Source organism: Thamnophis sirtalis, unplaced genomic scaffold, assembly GCF_051295495.1.
Source record: "Thamnophis sirtalis isolate CommonGarterSnake01/CBP01778 unplaced genomic scaffold, rThaSir2_p1.2 scaffold_3, whole genome shotgun sequence".
NCBI lineage: Eukaryota > Metazoa > Chordata > Lepidosauria > Squamata > Natricidae > Thamnophis > Thamnophis sirtalis.
Genome location: NW_028261383.1, coordinates 160,963,929 through 160,984,797, shown reverse-complemented (window position 1 = coordinate 160,984,797; position 20,869 = coordinate 160,963,929). Strand labels below are relative to the sequence as shown.

The 20,869-nt window shown below is 41.8% G+C and overlaps 1 protein-coding gene across 2 annotated transcripts in view; it reads right to left on the bottom strand.

Annotated features, from left to right (window-relative positions):
* SPRYD3 (SPRY domain containing 3) overlaps positions 1–20,869 on the bottom strand; it is a 53,815-nt gene that overhangs the window by 16,110 nt on the left and 16,836 nt on the right. For both annotated transcript variants that reach the window (XM_087710623.1, XM_087710622.1), the window contains exons 7-8: positions 8,960–9,109; positions 3,283–3,340 (exon numbers count right to left, since the gene is read on the bottom strand). In XM_087710623.1, the coding sequence (XP_087566749.1) occupies positions 3,283–3,340; positions 8,960–9,109 (208 nt within the window). The remainder of the gene's footprint in view (positions 1–3,282; positions 3,341–8,959; positions 9,110–20,869) is intronic.

Sequence of the window (20,869 nt, the reverse complement as noted above, 5' to 3'; positions counted from 1 at the left end):
TTTGATCCTTAAGCCTGAAACTATAACCACAGGATCTGTTGAGATCCCAGCAGCCAAGGAGGAAAGAATGAATCCTTGATAAACAGCTGAAGAATATCAACTTTCCCAATGGTTATTCTAGTCTTCTCTACATTCGTTTATCTGGTCTATTCTTTTTGGAATAAGTTAAGATTGTTTGCCAGGTAATTATTTTCTCTCCTAGGTACTCATAGTGCAGACAAATTACTTAACCACAATTTGCTTTCTTTGTCCTGGCTGAGAGGGCCACACAAATTATGAAACCATATTTACTTTCTCAGATTCCCTCCCCTCCAACCTGATATTCTCCAGACCTATCAAATTTCATCAATTCTTGTTGAGTTAAGCATGGGTAACATGTCAAAAGAAATTCCTGTGAGATTTCTAGTAAGAATCACTACTTTAACCATGGTTTGCTAACACAGACTTAATTGCTGTTGCTGTGGATGATATAGACTCTGTTTCACTATCTAATTATATGGGACTTTGGTTTTAGTGAGGAATCATTTTTTACTTATTATTGGGCTGATGGTCGTCCAGCAGCTAAGAGGCAAAACTACACATGGCTATCTCTATTATATGATGAAAAGATGGCCAAATTAAAAAATGCAACATTTGTGCCAGCATGACAAACAATGAGGATGACTATGATATTGGAGTCTTGGAAACCACTAGCAGTGCTGAAGCCAGTTTATGTATGAATTTGAAACAAAACAGAAAGAAGGATCAAATGTTCAACTGTTTTCAGTAATTTCCCCAAAAGGTAATGAAGAGAACCTAAGGAGAAGCTTAAGAATGATAGATAGGTAACTGTAAATAGCTTCTTCGCCTTTACCGGGATTGATACTACAAGGGAACTAAGACATAGCTTTAGTTCATGTAGTATCTACGGTTGGTTGTGTCTTCTAATCTAATAAGACAGCTCAGGCTTGCTCTGTTGGGCTTTTGGTGTTCTCTAAATACAGATTTTTAAAAGCTGGAATATCACCAATCGATCACAAGACGGAGATACCAGCAGAAACCTCAGCCTCTAGAAGGGCAAAAAAATTAAAAACAAAACAAAGCTTAAATCAGCCTATGAGAAATGCTAGTTGATAATTTCCAACAGTAGATAAGTAAGAAGATAATGAGCTGGCCAGCAATTCCTCTCTCTTAGAACTAGCAAGAAATTATAGCAGAAAATATTATTTTAGATGAGATACTGTTCCTTCTTATGTCCAGTAAGGAGGGTTTTTTTTAAAGTTTTTATTTTACACACATAAACACATCAACAAGAACAAACACATGACTTAAGACAACATAGGAACAAGAAGTTCCATCATATATCATACAGCAGTTCCGTATCGGTTTCTTTGCAGTTAGTGTTTTCCCTTTCTATACCTTTCTATCTTACATTCATGGTCTCTTTATTCGTTATCCATTTTTATGTATAATTCTATATTTATTTATACTTAGCTATTTATAACTAAATATTGTTTATCTATAATGTGCTATATATTCTTACTATCATTTATTCTCTTACATACAATTCTAGGTATACATTCACATGGTTATTCTTTTTCTTTGCCAATCTTATAATAATGTTATTCCATTTAAGAGATTATAGAGTACAGTTTGGATTGTATTGTTTACCATCCCAAGCGTCTGTTATGACACCACCTTATTTTCTTTCTTTTCTCTCTCCCTTCTTTCTCTACTTCCTTCTTGCCTCCTCTCCTTCCCCTTCTTTCTTCCCTTACCTCTACCCTATTCTTACCCTCTCTTCCCCTTCCTATCCTCTCTCCTTCTCTTTTTCTCCCTTCCTCCCTCCTCTCCTTCTCTTTCTCTCCCTTCCAACCACCTTTCCTTATCTCTTTCTTCTTCCCTAACCTCTCCTCCACTCGTCCTCTTCCTTTCCTACTATTTCTCCTTCTCTTTCTCTCCCTTCCATCCTCCTCTCCTTTCCCTTCCTTCTAGAGCCAAGGTGGCGCAGTGGTTAAATGCAGCACTGCAGGCTACTGCTAGATCAGCAGTTCAGCGGTTCAAATCCCACTGGCTCAGGGTTGACTCAGCCTTCCATCCTTCCGAGGTGGGTAAAATGAGGACCCAGATTGTTGGGGGCAATATGCTGACTCTCTGTAAACCGCTTAGAGAGGGCTGAAAGCCCTATGAAGCGGTATATAAGTCTACTGCTATTGCTATTGCTATTCTTCCCTAGTAAGGAGGCTTTTTATATGGTAATAATGCTGATTTTCTCTTCATTTTGAACAAATGACATACAACAAATTAAACCTTTGTTTCCTATTCTGGCATCTATTCATACTAGTCAGAGGTGCTTAAACGAGGAACTGCCCTAACAAATCAGATAACTATGTTGTTATCTTAATTTAAACAAGCAAGACGAATTGAAGCTCATAGTAATACTCAGAAGTTGCCTCAAAGTGACAAGGCTCCATTTTGCTATCTACTCTGTAGAAAAATCACTCCAAATTTGGAATCACCATTTTTTAACATTATCCACTGAAAACAAGAAGAAGAAAAACCAATTCCAACATATAAAAAAATTCAGCATACTCCCATTTTCATCTCTTTCGGATGTCAGAGAGCAACTGAGGATATATTATCAGACCTATGACCTCTGCTCAATCCCCTATCCATTCCCACTGCCAAACCTAACAGTTTCCTCCAAATGTTGATAATATATTTTCTTCTCTTTTCTTGGATGGATAAATTACTTTTTATGTAATAAACTCACACTTATTAGATTTTAATTCCATCCCGCTAGCTTTAAAAACAAACATTCAACAACTATTAAGGAGCTCCAATGTTCATAAGCCATGCTGGTGTTCCGTATGATACACAGAAAACTGTATTAAAATTTCATGTTCTGGATCTATCTGGGCCATCTTTTCCCCCTTAGCTCATCTGCAATGCAAAATATAATGTTCACTTATTATTTGAACAGTTACAAGAAGTGAGGTATTAAACGCTATAGGCCGTAAATGAAGGAATTCTCATCTTCTGATCAGGCTATTTTCATCTTTATACCCCTTCCAAACAAGGGGCTCTCTGTTTCAAAATATGAATGAATGGTGATGTAACATTTTAAATTTCTGCAAGTGTACTGTTTTTTTTTTTTGCTGTTTAACTTCTGTAAGTTGCTAAGACAGCGGACATCTCTATGGTAGCCTCTTAGAGAAAGCAAATATAGTGAAATCAACGTAACATGGGATTCGCCCAAACCGTTCCTCCTATTACAGCCAAAGCTGGGTCTTGGACACTCACCTGCATGGTAGGCTACAGACCCTCTGCTCCAGCCAGGATGCCGGTTTTTGGGGTAATCCTAGGGCAAAGAAGAAATACAGCTAGGTTGCACATCATCACATTTCTTCTGGCAAAAAAATGCCATAGAGAAAATAAATTTCCATTCCAGGCATGATTGATTGAACAAGCAAGCATGCACCTCTTTAGTGAAAGCTCTCACTTCCTCTGTGGACTTTTTATATACATATATAACTGTATAACACTATATATACCGCAACTAACTAACTAACTAACTAACTAACTAACTAACTAACTAACTAACTCACTCACTCACTCACTCACTCACTCACTCACTCACTCACTCTATCTATCTATCTATCTATCTATCTATCTATCTATCTATCTATCTATCTATCTATCTATCTATCTGCCTCTCTCTCTCTCCTAGGAAGCACCCCCTCCCTTTCTTTATGCCAGTGCTTATATAAAAGCCACAAGCAGTGGCAGAAGGAACGGGAGAGCCTTCCTAGGAATTGCTAAAACTCTCACAAGGGAGATCAACTAACATCTTCTGAACATACATACATACATACATACATACATACATACATGTGTGTGTATGCACACACACACACACTATCTATCTATCTATCTATCTATCTATCTATCTATCTATCTATCTATCTATATATATATGAAAATTTAAATTCAAAGCAGCTAGGGCCCCTTTCTTCTTCCCACCAGCAGGCTGTGACTGTATAAACAGGTTGCAATACAGCACAGGCAATTTAATCCTTAGGGAGCATGCTGAAATTTTTTTTAAATACAAGCAGTGGAGGGGAGCCTTCCTAGGAACTGCTACAACTCCTACATGGGAGATCAACCAACATCTTCTGAATTTCCCCAAAGCTTAGCAACTACAAGGCACTTCTGCTCAAATGAGGTTAGCTAAAGGAGCAAAAGAAGAATACGGCAGGATGAAGAAAAAGTAACTATGGGGGGGGGGGGAAATTCACACAGTCTTTATTTCTAGGTGCCACACCTCCTTCCTTTAATTTAAACATGATTTGTTGCCATATTGTTCAACGACTTCATGTCTGGAATCTTGGTTGCTGCAAAAAAGAAAAGTGCCTACGGTCCAGCACAAAGCCTTCCACCGCTCAGGCCACACACCCTGGCGTCAGTGGTGAACCCAGAGATGAAAGTCCTTGCTCAGCTGAGGATGCACTTTATGCTGGTTTGTCCCTTTTGATAGTTTTAGGACTAGTTTTAGAGACCTCTGAAATCATGGCAACTGGACTTATTTTCTTGTTGGCTTGAGACATTTCACCACTGATTCAAGCAGCTTCTTTAGTCTCAGCAAGTTGGTTAGGGAAATCTGAGTAAGCAGAGTCACCGGAATGTCCCAACCAGCACAGATGATACCTCTGTCTACTATTTTTCGTGCTGCCTTTTCATATTCCTTCATTAAACCTCAGGGTTTCTTTTCTTTCCAAAGTGTGTGGCAATATATCACCTCCTCAGATTCTCCTAACCAACTTGCAAAATAGGAAGGCAAATAGAAGCCCCGTTTGACCACCACAAGCCGTTCATGGATTGTTGAATAGATCTGGGAAGAGTTGCAGCCAAACCCCGCAAGAAAACATCTGGGTGGAGAAAATTCTGCTGCTTTGCACTCGTGAAAGTCAAGATGCAGACATTCTACAGAAAGTCACAACTGTCTATTTATATATACATTACAATGAGCAGAGAGGGGCTGTCGAACAAGACCCTGGCTTTCCCTTCTCCCAAAAGAGATTGTGTCCATTAGTCTAGTTTGTAGGGTAGAAAGTTAGCACCCACCCCTCCTAGAAGAATGAATTATTTTAGGAAATATTAGGAAATATTAGGAAATAGGCAGGATATTATAATTCCCCTAAAAGAAAAATAGAAATCTTAAGGGAGACAGGAACTCAGAGCTTCAGCTCCCTGCTCCCACAAGATATTTGGTGCCATTGAGAAGGACTGGGCCAGCCTATCTACAAAACAAAAGACTTTCAGCTCCAGGGTGATGGGATTAAGACATGACCCTCCAGGACATAATAGGATTACCTAGCAGCAGGGCTCACTGCATTGCAAAATCACCTGGGGACATTGCACCACCCTCCAGGCTTCAACCAAACTTGACTCAAGACAAACCCACATGGCCCCATGGGATTCTGACCACAGCCAATAGAATACATTTCTTGCACAGGGACAGAAAGCTCAAGGGTAAGGCCCCAAGAGAGGGTATAAATAACCCTCTCTCTCCACTGCATGTGTTCAGCTGCCCAGGACCTCAACCCCACGTGGTCCTGTCCACCAATAAACAATCTTTCCAGTCAGCCTCCATGTTTCCAGTATCTCTCTCCCCGCTTGGAACGGAACCAGGTGGATATTTCTTCCAACAGTAGCTATTACACAACGCACTAGTACACTAGCACTATCACTACACTCACCTCTTGTAGTCTTCAAGGCTAAATGCAAGCAGGTTAATTTTAAAGCCAGGATGATTTAAATAGCCCATCTCCACAGAAAACAATTATACTGCATCCATACTGGATGAACCTCAAACCCTATTTCTTCAAGTCTTGGCTCTCTTAAAGCAAGGGAAGAGAATCTAGTCCTCTGAACATTTCCTGACTATAATTCTTATCAATATTAATGGCTGGTTGGAACTGATGGGAATTTGAGTGCAACCACATCCAGCCATTCTGTCCCAAGATGAGGAGTGGAAGCAGTTGGAAACAGACAGATATATAAGTGGTTAAACGGATTATTATTTTTTTTGGTGGGGGGGAGGATGATTGGATTTTTCATTTTGTGTCAAGACATACTAACATGCCATGAAAATGAGTCCAGATGTTTTCATATTTCATACACAGAAGAGGGGATCTGGTGTTCTGGTATGATTTACTTTGTCCGGTCTCACAAATTCTACTTAATTTCTGAGTGGACAATTCCAGCACCGTTCGGCATCCATCACAATACAGACATACTGATTAATAAGTTCAAGGATGCAAACCAAACCAGGTAAAACGGAACAGCATATGGCACACTTTTTTTTCTGACAGCATTCAATTTTTAATCACACTCTAAAGTAAAGCTTTCACTTTGTCCTAACTATCAGAAGTTTGGGAAACATTTATCTAGATCACATTCATGCAGTTACAGTATATCACAGAAGTGAGTACCCCCTCCTCACATTTTGTAAACCTTTAAGTATATCTTTTCATGTGACAACACTGAAGAAATGACACTTGGCTACAATGTAAAGTAGAGAGTATATAGCTTGTACAAGATGAACTGGAATTTTCACCCATTTTTGTGTGTGTGTGTGTGTGTGTGTGTGTGTGTGTGTGTGTGTGTGTGTGTTATACTCTGAAAAATACGGTAGATATTCCTTGAATAACCTAGAAGCAACTGCCTTCTTTCAGGATATTCTTCAAATTCCCCAATCTAAGCTAAAAATGCTGGGAGATTTCCTAAGATCTGCTATTCAAGTACAGTATTAACCAAATTCAATTCTCTCACTAGAGATTAAGCTTGACTTGAAGATTTTTTCCCCCCATTACCATTTAAATCAAGACTTTTTGCCCACACTTTTTCTGCTTTCTTTTCCTAATGATGGCTAAGACTCCATGGTTTCCTTATAAGCTGAAGCAGGATTCCCAAAAACCAGCTTCTGGTTCTATCCAGGCTCCCTTGCCCGCCCCTCATCCTGCCCTTACGTATGCACAGAGACACACCAGATGTAGAAATGCCAGATCATTTCAGGGCAAGTTATTCTCCGGTGAATCAGGAACTCAAGGGAGAACAAAAGGAAGTTGATCCAGTTCTTTCTGTTTTGGATCTCCCATGACTGCTGGGATTTGCTTGTTGTAGCAAGAGGAGGAGGGAACGAACTGGCTCAGTATCAAAGGCCACATGAATCCAAGCCATGCATAGAGGCAAACAACAGAACCAGATGGCTGCATCGGACAAGAAAGGAAGAGGGACAGGCGCCAATCCAGCCCCAATATGCAGTGCAACCTGGTTCTAATTTATTTATTGGAATTTGCCAGTAACAAGAGAGCCTAATTTAGCCAATCAAGAGCAGAAGATGTTGTGCAGGACAAAGAGGCATCGATGGGTTGAAGACAATAGTTGATCAGTGACAGTGTGTACATTTGCTAAGGGTTACCCTGATCTTTCCAGATGTCCTATTTTTGCTCTGAAGGAAAGTGGAAGAGCAGCAGCTAAACTGAAGGCCTCTGCTTTTCAGGCAGAACTTTGCAGGTTAACATAAGCAAAAGTCAAGAGGAAAGAAAATTACTTCCTGGTGACACAGCTGCAATGTTGAACATTCTCCATGGCTCACTTTAAAACTACAATAATGCCTAAATAGGACAGACGGCACATGTGAAATGTTTCCCGTTGCTGAATTGTATTTCATTAATCAAGGGTTCACGCTGAACTTGGTTTTTCAAACTTCCACCTGCCTAACACCCCCCCTCCCCTCCATCTTTGAGCTGAAAGGGGCCAGTTAGACTCCATGAGTTCGACTCTTGATTAGGGAAGGAAGCCAAATGAAAGCATCGTCAAACATCCAACCTCTGCTTAAACATATCCCACCACCTCTCTGAGAAACACATTTGGGGAAATTAAACAAAAAGCAAGGTGCCGTGCCTGAAGAAACAAAGGGAGGGGATGTTAGCTTTTTACTGTATTTTGCAGGGCACATTGTCAAGAGTTAAAGGAGGGTTGCGGAAGAAACTTGTCCAGCTTCACACAACTGCCAGGTCTTGGGGAAAAATGGCTATGGTGTAGCAGCTTCACTGCAAAAGTTTCATGACCAACCCGCAATTACTGAAATTGACAAATTGCCTGAAGACAGGGTGAAGAGATTGCAATAGCCCTCAGAGATAGAAGGCCACCTTGGGGAGGGATTAGATGTGAGAAAAGCAACCTTGCTGAAGCAGTTCTATGCAATGACCAATCTTTAAAAAGACTTGTCCCAACTCCCCTCCAAAGAGAGAAAATGTTACTTTCTTCCTGATCCATCACTGCTTTAGGTTCATCCTACCCCTCATGAATGCGACAAGGAGAGTCCGTGGTATGATTTCTGTTTGGCAGCTGGACCATGCAGTGACTCATCATTTCATATGGAGAGTTTCAAACATCTGCTGTCTGACTTGCCCTAACAATGAAGCCTCAAACCGGTCAAATTAAACCCCACCTTTAATTCAAGATTGGGAGATACTGCCAGCCATCTTCAGTTTTGCAGACATTTAAAAGAGCAAGGAATGCAAAGCTAAAACTGAGAAGCAAACTTAAGCCTTTTGTTAGCTCCTGCTTAGTTCTTCCCTACAGCACTTTTTGTGGGCAGCCACAAACATTTTTTGTCACTGATTGTGGGATTTGGTAAACCGGAAGATACTTCCCCAGAGGACACCAAGGGAAAGATCCCAACGAAGAGTTTTGGCTTAAAGCTGTGTGGGTGAGCCCTAAGGAAGTATATCGCAAGGAAAAGAGGACTTGAAAAGCTCCATGTTAAAGGGAGCTTCTTACCTTCTCTCAATACACAGCATATTCCTTCATACATACCCAAAGTTCTTTTCCCCAATTTGACGTCACATTGGGACTATGAGTTAATGAGGGAACCTCTAAAGGCGGATCATTCTCTCCTGAGCTTTCTTACCTTGCGGGCAAGGCCCAGGGCGATGTAGCACTTCTCTCCCGGATCCACAATCTCCACCTCAAAGTAGTGACTCCTGGTACTCAAAGGCTGCCGAGCTTGTGCAAGACCCACATCGATGATGCTCTTCCCTTTCCCTATATATTCCAAGAGCTGCAAAGAGAAGAGAAGACAGTAGCTGACTGCCCATCTGGCTTCACACTCCATCTTCTGAAGTCACCACAGGCAGCCATAATCCTATCAACATCCTCTGTTGTTGTGTTCATTATAGAGAATTCTGAAAGCCTGACAAGCAAAAGAGCAAACAAGGACTCCCAAAGGTAATTGAAGAGAGCCATATGGTAATCGTTCATTAGACTTGGTCGCTGCACGGTAATTAAACAGTCTGTGTGTGCCTTATAAAGTGAAACAGTGCGCCACAACAATCAAATCAAGAGTTACCATTTGAAATCACAAGCTAGAAAACCCCCTATCTTTGCAAGTATCACATAACCACTTCCATGGTTATGGGTGTGGAAGACTGCTTTTCAATAAGATGGGAAATATCCCCTCAAATAACATTTTTTTTTTGCTTTTCTCATTTTACAGGGTTTTTTCCCCCTCTTTTAAATAGGCTGCAGACAACTGAAGGAGGACGTCCGAGAAGTGCATCCGCAAACTAGTCTCTCTTATTTCACAGAAACTTCCAAGCTAAAGGTTGCAATAATTTGGAAGATCAGTTGATCTCCTTGTAAAACCTGAACTGGTTATAAACATAAAACAATACAACTAAAAGAAGTGGATTTTAGTGATCATAGGGCAGTGTTTCTCAACCTTGGTGACTTTAAGTCCTGTGGACTTCAACTCCCAGAATTCCCCAGCCAGCTATGCTGGCTGGGGGATTCTGAGAGTTGAAGTCCACAGGACTTAAAGTCACCAAGGTTGAGAAACACTGTCATAGGGACTTTCCAAATAAACCATTGAACTATGTAATATACTAGTAAACTGCATAGCTGCTTCATGTATTATTAATTCTTGTTCCAATTTAATAATTTGCTGAGGCGATCCCTGGAGCATCTGCTACCATCATTTTGATTTTATAATGCAACACCATTACTTATATATCCATTCTGGTTTTTAAAATTGCTTGCTTTATTTATTTTCCAATTTAAGAAGTACAGGCAGTCCACAGCTTTTGACCATTCATTTAGCAATTGTTCTGAGGTACAACGGTGCTGAGTAACATTTTATGAGATTGTATAAATGGTTGTATAAATATGATAAATAAATAAACAAGTTCTCCTTTGAAATCTTGCATATATGAAGGCTAAGGTCGATTAAACAATGCTTGTAAAAGTTGAGTTTATCACCAGCATTCATATAAGAAATTGTCTCGTCACTGAATACCCCGAAAAGGCTAAAAAACCTCCAGTCCTATTCAGATCCAATGTTCAATGTGATTCACATCTAGTGGCAGTGAAGCAAAAATCCTCTTTTGGTTTTTGCATTGCAAAATTCCTTACATAGTTTTACACCAAGGACGCAGACAATTCTATGTAAACTAAGGAAGTTGAATAAATGTTCGCAAACGTTTTTTTGGTTTTGCATCATTTACTATGCTAACAGTATAAGGAGCCAGGAGAAGCAAGGAACGTTTGTATGCCAAGCATATAAAGCCCATATCTTTAACAAGCAGACCTTTTCCACAGGGGGTTCTAATAGGACAGACCTTAACCTAAATATTGTGCCATTTGAAATCAAACAGAAATGTTGACGTCTCCATCCCCCCAGTTTAAGATTGCACCTAAAGACAGCCAAGTTATAATGACACTGGAGGCAAACCATCCCACAAGTATCTTTTTCTTTTTTCTATGATGCTGGCAATCAAAGGCAAGAGCGCATTCAATTCTAATTTGCTGGCCTTTCGTGACACCTAACACCAGTTTTGCCTAAGAACGGGGCTGCCAGGAATACATTCTAGAGATTGCTTGCATACTTTCCAGTCTATCTTTCGAGCCACGCTGGTTAGAAATCTTCGGGTTTCTTTTTTTTCTTTTTTTAAAGAAAAGCAATTGGATTGCGGAAAACATTGCTAGAGTGCCAGCATCCCTATCCCATTTCCGGGGAGAAACTGAAACCAACCACTGCAATGTGCCCTTCAGGTTACCACACTCAATCCCACTCAAAATTAGGCTAGCAGAGCATCAATGATGAAGAGCTACCCAAAGTATGCAGGATCTGACCCTCCGGTGCTCCTCTTTTTTTTTTTTTTGCATATGTGCGCAGAACACCCCTCGTGAAGCCCAGCCATATGCTGAACCAAACTTTCCTGGCTTCTGCAGCGGGTGGAAAAAATGCAAACCGCTGACCCTTTCCACTGGCTCTCCAGGCTGCTGCAGAATTCCGAGAACTGCTCATCCATCTAAACAGAAAGCAAACATTTCAAACAGCTGGATCAGGAAGCTGTTTGACACAAGGGGCGAGAGCCACCTTGACAAGCATCTTTTCCCCAATTAATAAGGTTTACGGAAAGGTTTTCAGTTGCTTTTGCAAATTAAAATAAATTCTACCCTAAGAGCAGAGCCAAACGGCCATCTGGACTGAAGGAGTGACAACTGAATGAGAAACTGAATGTTATTTGCCATCTGATGTGGCTACTGATATTGAAATAACATCCTGGCACGTTTTGGGGTTTTTTCCCTTCAAAGTTTGCACAATTATCGACTCTTCAGAAGGGACATTTCTTCACCTCTTCTAGACAGTGGCAATATTTAATGGCTGGTAATAGCTAGCCATGACACTGCCATTTTCTTAACTATACCACACTGCCTTGATGAGGGAGCCATGGTTAAGTTTCATGCTTCAACAGTAGAGTCACTGGCACCAGCATTAGCAAAGTGTCTAATGTGAAATTCACTCTTGAGTCTCGTCCTCCCCTGGATTTTCCCAGCTGGGCCCTCCACGAATGCTGAGCCCACTAGTCCCAGAATTCTCATCCTATAGCCATAAGGTTCCAAGTGAGGGAAGGCTGCAGCACGAATGGAATGCCAAGACACGCATGCACCTTCACTGGTGTTTCCCACCTGCCTGGAGTTTTACAATTTCAACTTGGAAGAACGCATGTTAACATATGTAGATAAAAGCCTTGTCTAGAAAGTAACCTCATTTTCTTCGCCCTTTCCTTTCCTAGAGTCAGCAAAGAAGACTAGCGGAGTAAAATCGGCATGGAGTTCTTTACCTTCCCCCCGCCCCAGGTTTCCTTTAATGGGAGAAATAAGGTGTTGTCCTTGGGGTCATTTTTCATGTTTTGCATAATAGTTTTGCTGCCTATCTAAGTTGAATGGCCACAGAGCTCTTAAGAGTTACTCTGGGGATGAAAGCAAGCACAGAAAGACTTGATCCCCCAAATGTGATTTAAATCTCCCCTGTGATTTTTATTGGTGGGCTAAAACTATGGAGTTGCACGATATCTCACCCAGAATCAATCCAGATAGGATTAGAGCAGGGGTGTCAAACTCAAGGCCCGCAGGCCGGATTCGGCCCACAAGGCCGCCTTGGAAACAATGAAGGACTGGCTCGCGGTACCTGCCAATAAAAACAGAGCTTGAGAGAGCAAGAGCAATGGCCAAGGGGAGGAGGTAAGCACAGCCAGGCACCCCCTTGGGGAAGCAGGGCTGGTGTGGGCTGTGGAGTCCCAGTATCCTGGGAGCTTGCCCTCCGCTGCCTATGGCTCTGGACAACCTGCGCTGCTGTATATGGGTCCTCCGTGTGGCTTGAGAGGGACAGCGAGGCTCTTCTGGAAAACAAAGGTTTGGTGCTCTCCCTGACCTCACCTTCCTCTGTTGGAGACAATGGACACCACCACCCCCGACCCAGCCTGGGCCATTACAGGTGTCCCTGACACAAGTAATGTTGAGCTGGCCATGCCCGCCTGGGGTCAAACACAACCCTGATGAACCCTGATGAAACACAACCCTCAATGAAATCAAGTTTAACCCCCCTGGATTAGAGTGATGGAGCAGCGTTCTTTCGGCTGCAGAGAAAAGAATAAAGTTAGGATGAACTTGAAATATTTTTATGGTCAGCCCCACAGCAGGCTAACAGCATTGTTGCAATAGAGATAGCTTGCAAAAGCTTTTTCTTCTTTCAGAAAGCATCTCAATCCCCTTTCAATGACAAGCTTTCTATTCAGATGTCAAAAGCCAGGCAAGGCAGAATATTCGAGCCAGTCTTCTCAGCCCCAATCTCTTCTTTGTGCTACAAAATCCGATCCCAGGAAAATACACTTGCTCTATCTTTGTCAGTGTGCCAAGCATATACAGTTTCTTAAACTGGAGAAGGGATAAAGTATTCCAAGAATCTTGGGTTTTTTGTTTCCTTTTGTTCATAAACGTTTCTAGCCCCTATTGTTTTGAAGATAACATTTCAAAGCATACATCATGTCAGCCATGGAGCTGCTGATGGTTGAAGAAGTTCAACTGCCTTGCCCTTTATGCTTCGCTCCCGATGACGAGAATCAGAATTGTATTGACAATTGACAACTGTATTGGCTTGGTGTTTTTCTCAGGAAAGAAAATATTCTAATAAAGTGCCCAGATTGAGTTTTATTCACATTTCCCCTCCCCTCCCCACAAAGAACACAAAGGTCCCAGTGAATTGAAAAATGGTCCACTAAGCAAAACTGCTATGCACAGTAAGCTGACGTTTGGGAGAAAACAGGTTTCTCTGTGTTTTCCTTTCCTGTGAAAAATAAAGAGAGACGTTCTTTTGCCATATAACTCTTATTTTAACGGTACAAGGGCCTGCAAGAAGAAGAAGAAAATCATGCTAACCCCAGCAAATTCTGGCAGGGTTCATCTGCACAAAGCAGACCAGCATAAAACCTGGATAGGGCAGGAGCAGCTCAAAGACAACAGTGGTACCCATGGCAACAGAACAACAAACTAAATGATAACTAAGGCTAGAGTGAACATTTCATAGAGAAGGAAAGTGTCATGGGGGTGGGGGGGCTCAGTGATAATGCAAAAGAAGTGGTATATTATGTGTAAGGATTTGGGATTCTGGTGTGAATCTTGGGGTTAGGGTTAAGGTTCAGTTTTTCCCACTGAATTACATTACAATTAGCTTAGGCTTAGACTCCTGGTGTCCTTACAGTACTGAGTCACAACAGCCATACAGAAATGGTTTCTCACTGTGTTATTTAGGACTGCAGCCAGTCAAGATCACAATTCTAGATTTCATGGTCAGTATTCATCCTCACACTGAGCCTGCTTAGTTCCTGCAAGAGCTGGCAAATTCTGCCACCTCCCATCTGGGTCATCTTAAGCATATGCTTTGTCTGCTGGTCACACCAGAAGTCTAATTTGAAGTTTGGTGACAGATCAGAAGGGGAAGAGAAAATTGCTCACCTTCTAATTCCTAACAGCAGGGTGATTCTGGGAAAGGCGAGGGCTCCAGGCTATTATAATCCAGACATGCAAAATTCCAAGACACCCAGATTTGAAGAAACAGACAGTCCCTTCCAAGAGACGTGTGGCCAATCCAAGCCCACCTCCCACTCCAGCCGTGAGCTGGAAACCCACACCCAACCTTTGAAGAGCTGCCCTTTAATAAACAAAATATTAAAATTGTCTGAGAGAAGAATTCAAGTTATGCATTTTATTTTTCCATCAGCCTGGTAGGAGGAGGGAGGAAGGAAGGAGAGAGCAGTCATGGAGTTCACATGGTTGAAATGTGCATTGCTAGGTGGAGGGCAGAATGAAGGAAGAGAGAGAAAAAACTTCTAGCAATTCTGCTTCTGTACATCCTATAAAATGTGCAGGATATGTAGCATCTATATCTTTTGGGCACCAGGGACCAGTTTGGTGGAAGAAAACTTTTGCACAGACACGGTTGAAGGAGAAGAGGAGTGCGCATCCTAGATCCCAACCATGCTTTGCTTGCTCACCGCTCACCTCCAACTGTATGGCCTGGTTCCTAACAATGCTGGTCCATGGCCCAGGGGTTTGGGACCATTGTTCTAAATCAGTGCTTCTCAACTTTGGCAACTGTAAGATGTTCAGTTCCCAGAATTCCCATGCTGACCAGGAAATTTTGGGAGTTGAAGTCCATACGTCTTAAAGCTGCCAAGACTCAGAAACACTACTCTAGATGTTGCTGAATTATAGCTTCCAACAACCCTCTCCAGAAGTCCAGTTAGCTGGGATTGTAAGAAGATATGGCCCCAAACTTTCAGAAAAGCAAAGATCTCCACCTCCTGCTTAGGTGACAGCTTCAAACAATGGCAAGAAGGGAGGGTTTTCCCTAAATCACTTCAGGACTTATGTGAATTATGGCCGTAACTAGCTTCAGGTCAGACTAAACAGGACATGATTTTAATGTTGTGCTTAAAGCCAAAAAGGGATTTTTTCCCCTTTCATATCAGTATCTGATTCTGGAACTCCTCCATTAACCCATACCAAACGTCTTTTAGGATATTAAATTTCAGGTTATATGACCTTGTGCAGCAACAAAGCCCCATCTTGGAGAGTTTCTATGAATGGTTGGTGTGAGAAGAACTTCTTTCTAGGAACAAATTGCCAAGCTTATCTACCTATCACACTGCCACCTATGCAAGCGCTCTCGTGCTCATTCCCTACTCTTCTTCATACACCCACACCATGCAGAGGTCCCATGTCCTTCTCAAAACAAAAGTCGTACGTTAACAGTGGACATAGAAACAGTGGAAATCTTGAAGAGATGAAGCAGACATTAAAAAGGGGGAAATTTTGAAATCAGGGAAGGAAGTAGAGTGGAGCATTTGCTTTGTCCTGTGAGTCATAGAACATACCGAAGCTAGCATGGAACACAATAAAGATAGTACATGGAAAGGAAGCAGTGACATGTCCTTTGTTTCAGAACTGGGGATAAAGATTACCCTGCTGTAAATCTTAATCTAGTTTTTCCCCCCCTCTGAAAAGGGCCAGGACAGATACAGCAAACAAACAGATTCTATCTATTTGAACTAAGAAAGGCATTGCCTGCTTCTCTGTGAAATCTGGTAGGTGAAATATATATATATATATATATATATCCCTAATGAACATGGTGATTTTATTCAAGCTTATCTTGGTTAACTGCAGTGCTAGATATAAAAATGGTTTGGTAAGCCTGTCTCTCCTCGAACCCTTAGCCCAAACCTGCATCTCCACCACTGCGTATTAAGTTACAGGCAGGCCCACAACTATGGAAAAGAAAATTCCATCCCAAGAGCTTCTTGATGGAACTTTACTTTAAACTCTAGTTTATAAGGGGAAGTTTCCAGCAGACAAAGACAAGAACATGACGGCCAAGCAAGAAAGAGTCCAAGACAAACAGGTGAACCTCTAAGATAAGCAGATGCAGGCCCCGCGTTTTGCGCTGGTCATTTGAGACCAATCCTCAGCCAACAGCAGTTGAAGGAACTTAAACCTGGTAGCATATTCCGGATTTAAGCCAAGCTGGGTGGCCAAGAAAAATCTGTCCTTAATATAACCCAAGTCCAATTCCAAGGTAGTCTGAACGAGACAGCAGACCCAAGTCCAAGCCAAGAGATAATTTGTTCAATTGATGTGTTGTTGAACTGGTTTGGGTAACGAAATACGCAAAGCTCTGAGTTGCATGGAGTTTAAACCAATTTTCCATAAGCATGGCCCTGATACTCTGAATCTCCACATTAGTGTTAAGGATCAGGGCAAATCAAGCAAGAAGCACAAACTGGTAGTTGGAACTTTTTCCACCCAGCAATGCATTTATAAAGTAAGCAATGTTTGCTGAAGGCCCAAGAGGAAAGACATGAAATGCTTTTCATTTCAGAGCCATTGTGGTGTCTAGTGGTTAAGGCACCAGGCTAAAAAGTGGGAGACCGTGAGTTCGAATCTTGCCTTACCTATGAAAGGCAGCTGGCTGGCTTTGGGCCAGTCATTCTCTCTCAGCCCAACCCAACTTATAGGGTTGTTGCTGCGAGGAAAACAGGAGGAGAAAGGTAGCTACAGGATTATGGGGCTATGGGGCTGGAGATGCATCATGCCACTACACAGAAGGATGCTTTTTGATGCTTTCCCTCCACATAAAAACTTCCCTGCAAGGAGAGTTGGCTCTTTTGATTGTTTTTTTTATACAGGTAGGCATATATCTTCAACCAGAAAATAATCCTGCAGTTGTCCTATCTCATTCAGTATGAGCTTACAGAAGTCTCAAATACAACGTAAATCTCCATTTAGTACCATATTTTATTATTATGGATCTTACTGTAGTTGAGTTACCTGGGGGAAAAATGACCCATTCTCTTATTAGGAGGAGGATAGTTTTGTATAACCATTACCTCACAAATGATAAAAATTGGGCAGTCATCTAGTATAAAATGTTTCAGAGGAGGAGGAGGAAGAGGAAGAGGAGGAGGAGTTTAGTTTCTAGCTGCTGTTATTAGAATGAGTTTGAGTTTTGAGTTTTATTTCATTTGTATGCCGCCCTTTTCCCTAAGGGGACTCAGGGCGGCTCACAGCTCAAAAAGGGAAGTGGGGATACAGACAGCTTAGTAACAACACAAAACAATACATAATTAAAAAGCACAACAGTCATACCATTCGAAATAGGGGCAGCGAATCTTTAGCCCCAGGCCTGTCGGAACAGCCAGGTTTTAAGGGCTATGCGGAAGGCCTGGAGGGTGGTGAGGGTACGAATCTCCACGGGGAGTTCGTTCCAAGGGGTCGGAGCAGCCACAGAGAAGGCTCTCCTCCGAGTAGTCGCCAGTCGACACTGGCCGGCGGATGGAATTCGGAGGAGGCCTAGTCTGTGGGATCTAATTGATCTAGTGGAGGTAATTGGCATGTGGAGAATTCTAAAACGGAGTGGATAATCATTTATCTATCAAATTTATATAACTGCCCATTTTGTATGGTTTGAGGGCTGCATTGGTTCAGTAATTCAGTCTTCATTGGCATCAGAGGGTTTTGTCCAATGATATTACCAGGTAAATGGGACATTTTTGAGAGGGTGGAATGTGTTCTTTTTTAAATTAAAGTGAAATGAAATTTTAAAAAAATGAACTCCCAAAATGGAAACAAAACACCCCCACAATTGAATATTTACCAATGTCAGGGTTAAGATCTAAGAATATTTGGGGGGCCAGGTACACTCTAGTGCAGTGGTTCCCAAACTTGGCAACTTTAAGACTTGCAGAGCTGGCTGGAGAATTCTGGGAGTTGAAGTCCACAAGTCTTAAAGTTGCCAAGTTTGGGAACCACTGCTCTAGTGGATCATAGGCTACTTACCTGATTTCAAGCTGGTAGGAAGTTTGTTAAAGGCTTCAAAGTAGATTAGACAAAGTTTTCCATGACACCACAAGTCCCACGGGTCCTGCTCCTATAAATCCCAACACCTTCCTACATCTTCAACTAGAATTCCTTGCAAAGCCAGAATTCTCGGGAATACCCGCTGAATGACTTGGTTCGATTTGCTCTAAAGAAAGTCAACTGATAGGGAGCCCAGCTATAGAGGGTACATCTAGCCACCATTAGCCAATCTCAAAAAGCCAAGCAAGGCTGGAATTGGTTTACACTTGAAAGAGAAACAATCAGAAGTCCTGGGAATATAAACCAGATTGGGAAGACCAAAAAAATCTCAGAAGGCAACAATGACAAGCCACTTCTGTATTATTTGCCAAGAAAACTACATGGATATGTCCAGGAAGTTACCAGGACTCAAAGGAAACTTGACCTTCAAACTTGGCAGGACTTGATCTTTTTGAACACAGGATGTTGGTTTTTGACTTTCATCAAGCCAGTTCTTCTATCTCCCGCTGGAAGAAAAGAAAATGGAACACTGTGTGCTATTATGTAGTTTCTCTAGAGGCCACCTGTATTGTCCTGGGAAGTGTTGGACAGGCAGTCTCTACACAGCAGCCTATTGGCTAACCACTTCATTGCTTTCAGCCTAAGACTGAGATAGTCCAGGTACCACAGAGTATATATAGGTGGTCCTCAACTTACGACTCAAAAAAAAAACCCTTAACAATTGATGTTGTTAAGTTAGATTTGGCCCATTTTATGAACTTCCTTGTCAAAGTTGTTAAGTGAATCATTGCAGTTGTTAATACACATGGTTGTTAGGTGAGTCTGGTTTCCCCATTGGCTTTGCTTGTCAGGAGGTCACAAAAGCTGATCATATGGCTCCCAGGACACTGCAAGCGTCATAAGTAGGAACCAGTTGCCACGTATCTGCATTTTGATCATGTGACCAGGGGGGTGCTGCAACAGTCGCAAGTGTGAAAAACGGCCCTAAGTCACTTTTTTCACTGCTGTTGTAACTTTGAACAGTCACTACAGGAACAATTGTAAGCTGAGGACTTGTATATGCATATGCCTGGAGGAAATTTTTGTACGAATTCCCAGGGGTCTCCTTAATAGATAAGAAATACTTTCCAAAAATATTTTAAGAACACATTCATGTGTCACATCAAATGCCAGGCTATAAATTCCACTGCAGTCTTTCTTCCAATGTAACCAATTGTCAAACACTGTTCTTAAAGAACAAAATGCATCTTTTTACTGCCTGAGCTGGCAGTTTCCCTGGCTTCTAGAAAGCAAAAATAAATATAGCTGTGAACATCCAGTGCTCAGTCTTAGTCTAACACAAAAATCTGGATGTGAGATAGAACCTGTGTTAGTTACTTCATGCATGTATTTTCTCTCTTGGCCAATTACAATATGATGGACCTGTAGACAGATCGATTCATAAATATAAAGCTGATAAGTGATCCCCAGGATGACATGCAATACTTGGCAGACTCAGAATTATCGCGCTATTGTTGAGTCCATGAAGCCATTGTTAAAATTCTAGAAATGTAGGATCCAGGCAATTCACTGTATTTCTCATGTGAATTTCTCTCATGCTCAAGAAATCCCTCCAAAATCTTATTGCTGTTAGTGATAGTATAGGTAATACTGTAATGAAGTGGCTGGTACATCAGTTTTAGCACTGACAGATTCTCCCAGTGCTGGGTTTGATATCTTTTAGGCACTTGAGGAAAGCCCCTTTCTTTCTTTCTTTCTTTCTTTCTTTCTTTCTTTTTCTTTCTTTCTTCCTTCCTTTCCTTCCTTCCCTTCTTCCTCTTCTTCTTCCCCTCCTCCTCTTCTTCCTTTTCCTCCTCCTATCATATTGGTTCACTGGGGTGCTTGAGTGTTTAAAATTACTGTGGTTTTCCGAATTTAATGTGATGCAATCTTTACCATTATCTGTACAATCTCTCCCCTCTAGGACAATGTGGGGCAGGGGGAGGAAGCATAAACTAGAAATCAGCAGAGGGTATTAAAGCAGAGCATTTGCGAAACGTAGTTAACAGCCAGACAGCACAGGAAGAGCTGGTACAGGCAAACAACAACTCAAAGAGTATTTGGTTGAGGGGAAGAGCTCCACAGAAGCCTATTTTGGCTCAAAGCTTGAACTCCAATCACTCTTTCAAATCTTGCGGAACAACAGGCTCCCCAGAAAAAGGCCGGAATGTCTCCTTGGCAATCCTTCAAGCCCAGTTTTACAGATGTTGTCTACTGCAAAACACCAGATGACAGCCTGGTTTGTAGGCAAAAGAGCTGCAGTGCTTTCACCCCAGTGTGAAGATGGGTCCTTCTCGTGTTACAGCCGGGGAAGCTACTGGAAGGCTAAGGCTTTTAGAGCACATGCCTGGGTCGCCGCTGACCCAGAGTACTCCCATAGAAGAGATACAATGACTCACCATCTGAATCTACCCCTTTGTGCTGGGAGTTTCCAAGTGTCAAAACACTTGCACGCAATACAGCTGGGAAGGAGAATGACTCACCGAGAGAGAGAGATCTTTTTGGTGCCATAACATTTTGACCGTAATATGGGCTCTGCCTCTTCCTCCTTCCCCCATTCCACTTTCCGATGCCAAAAAAATAA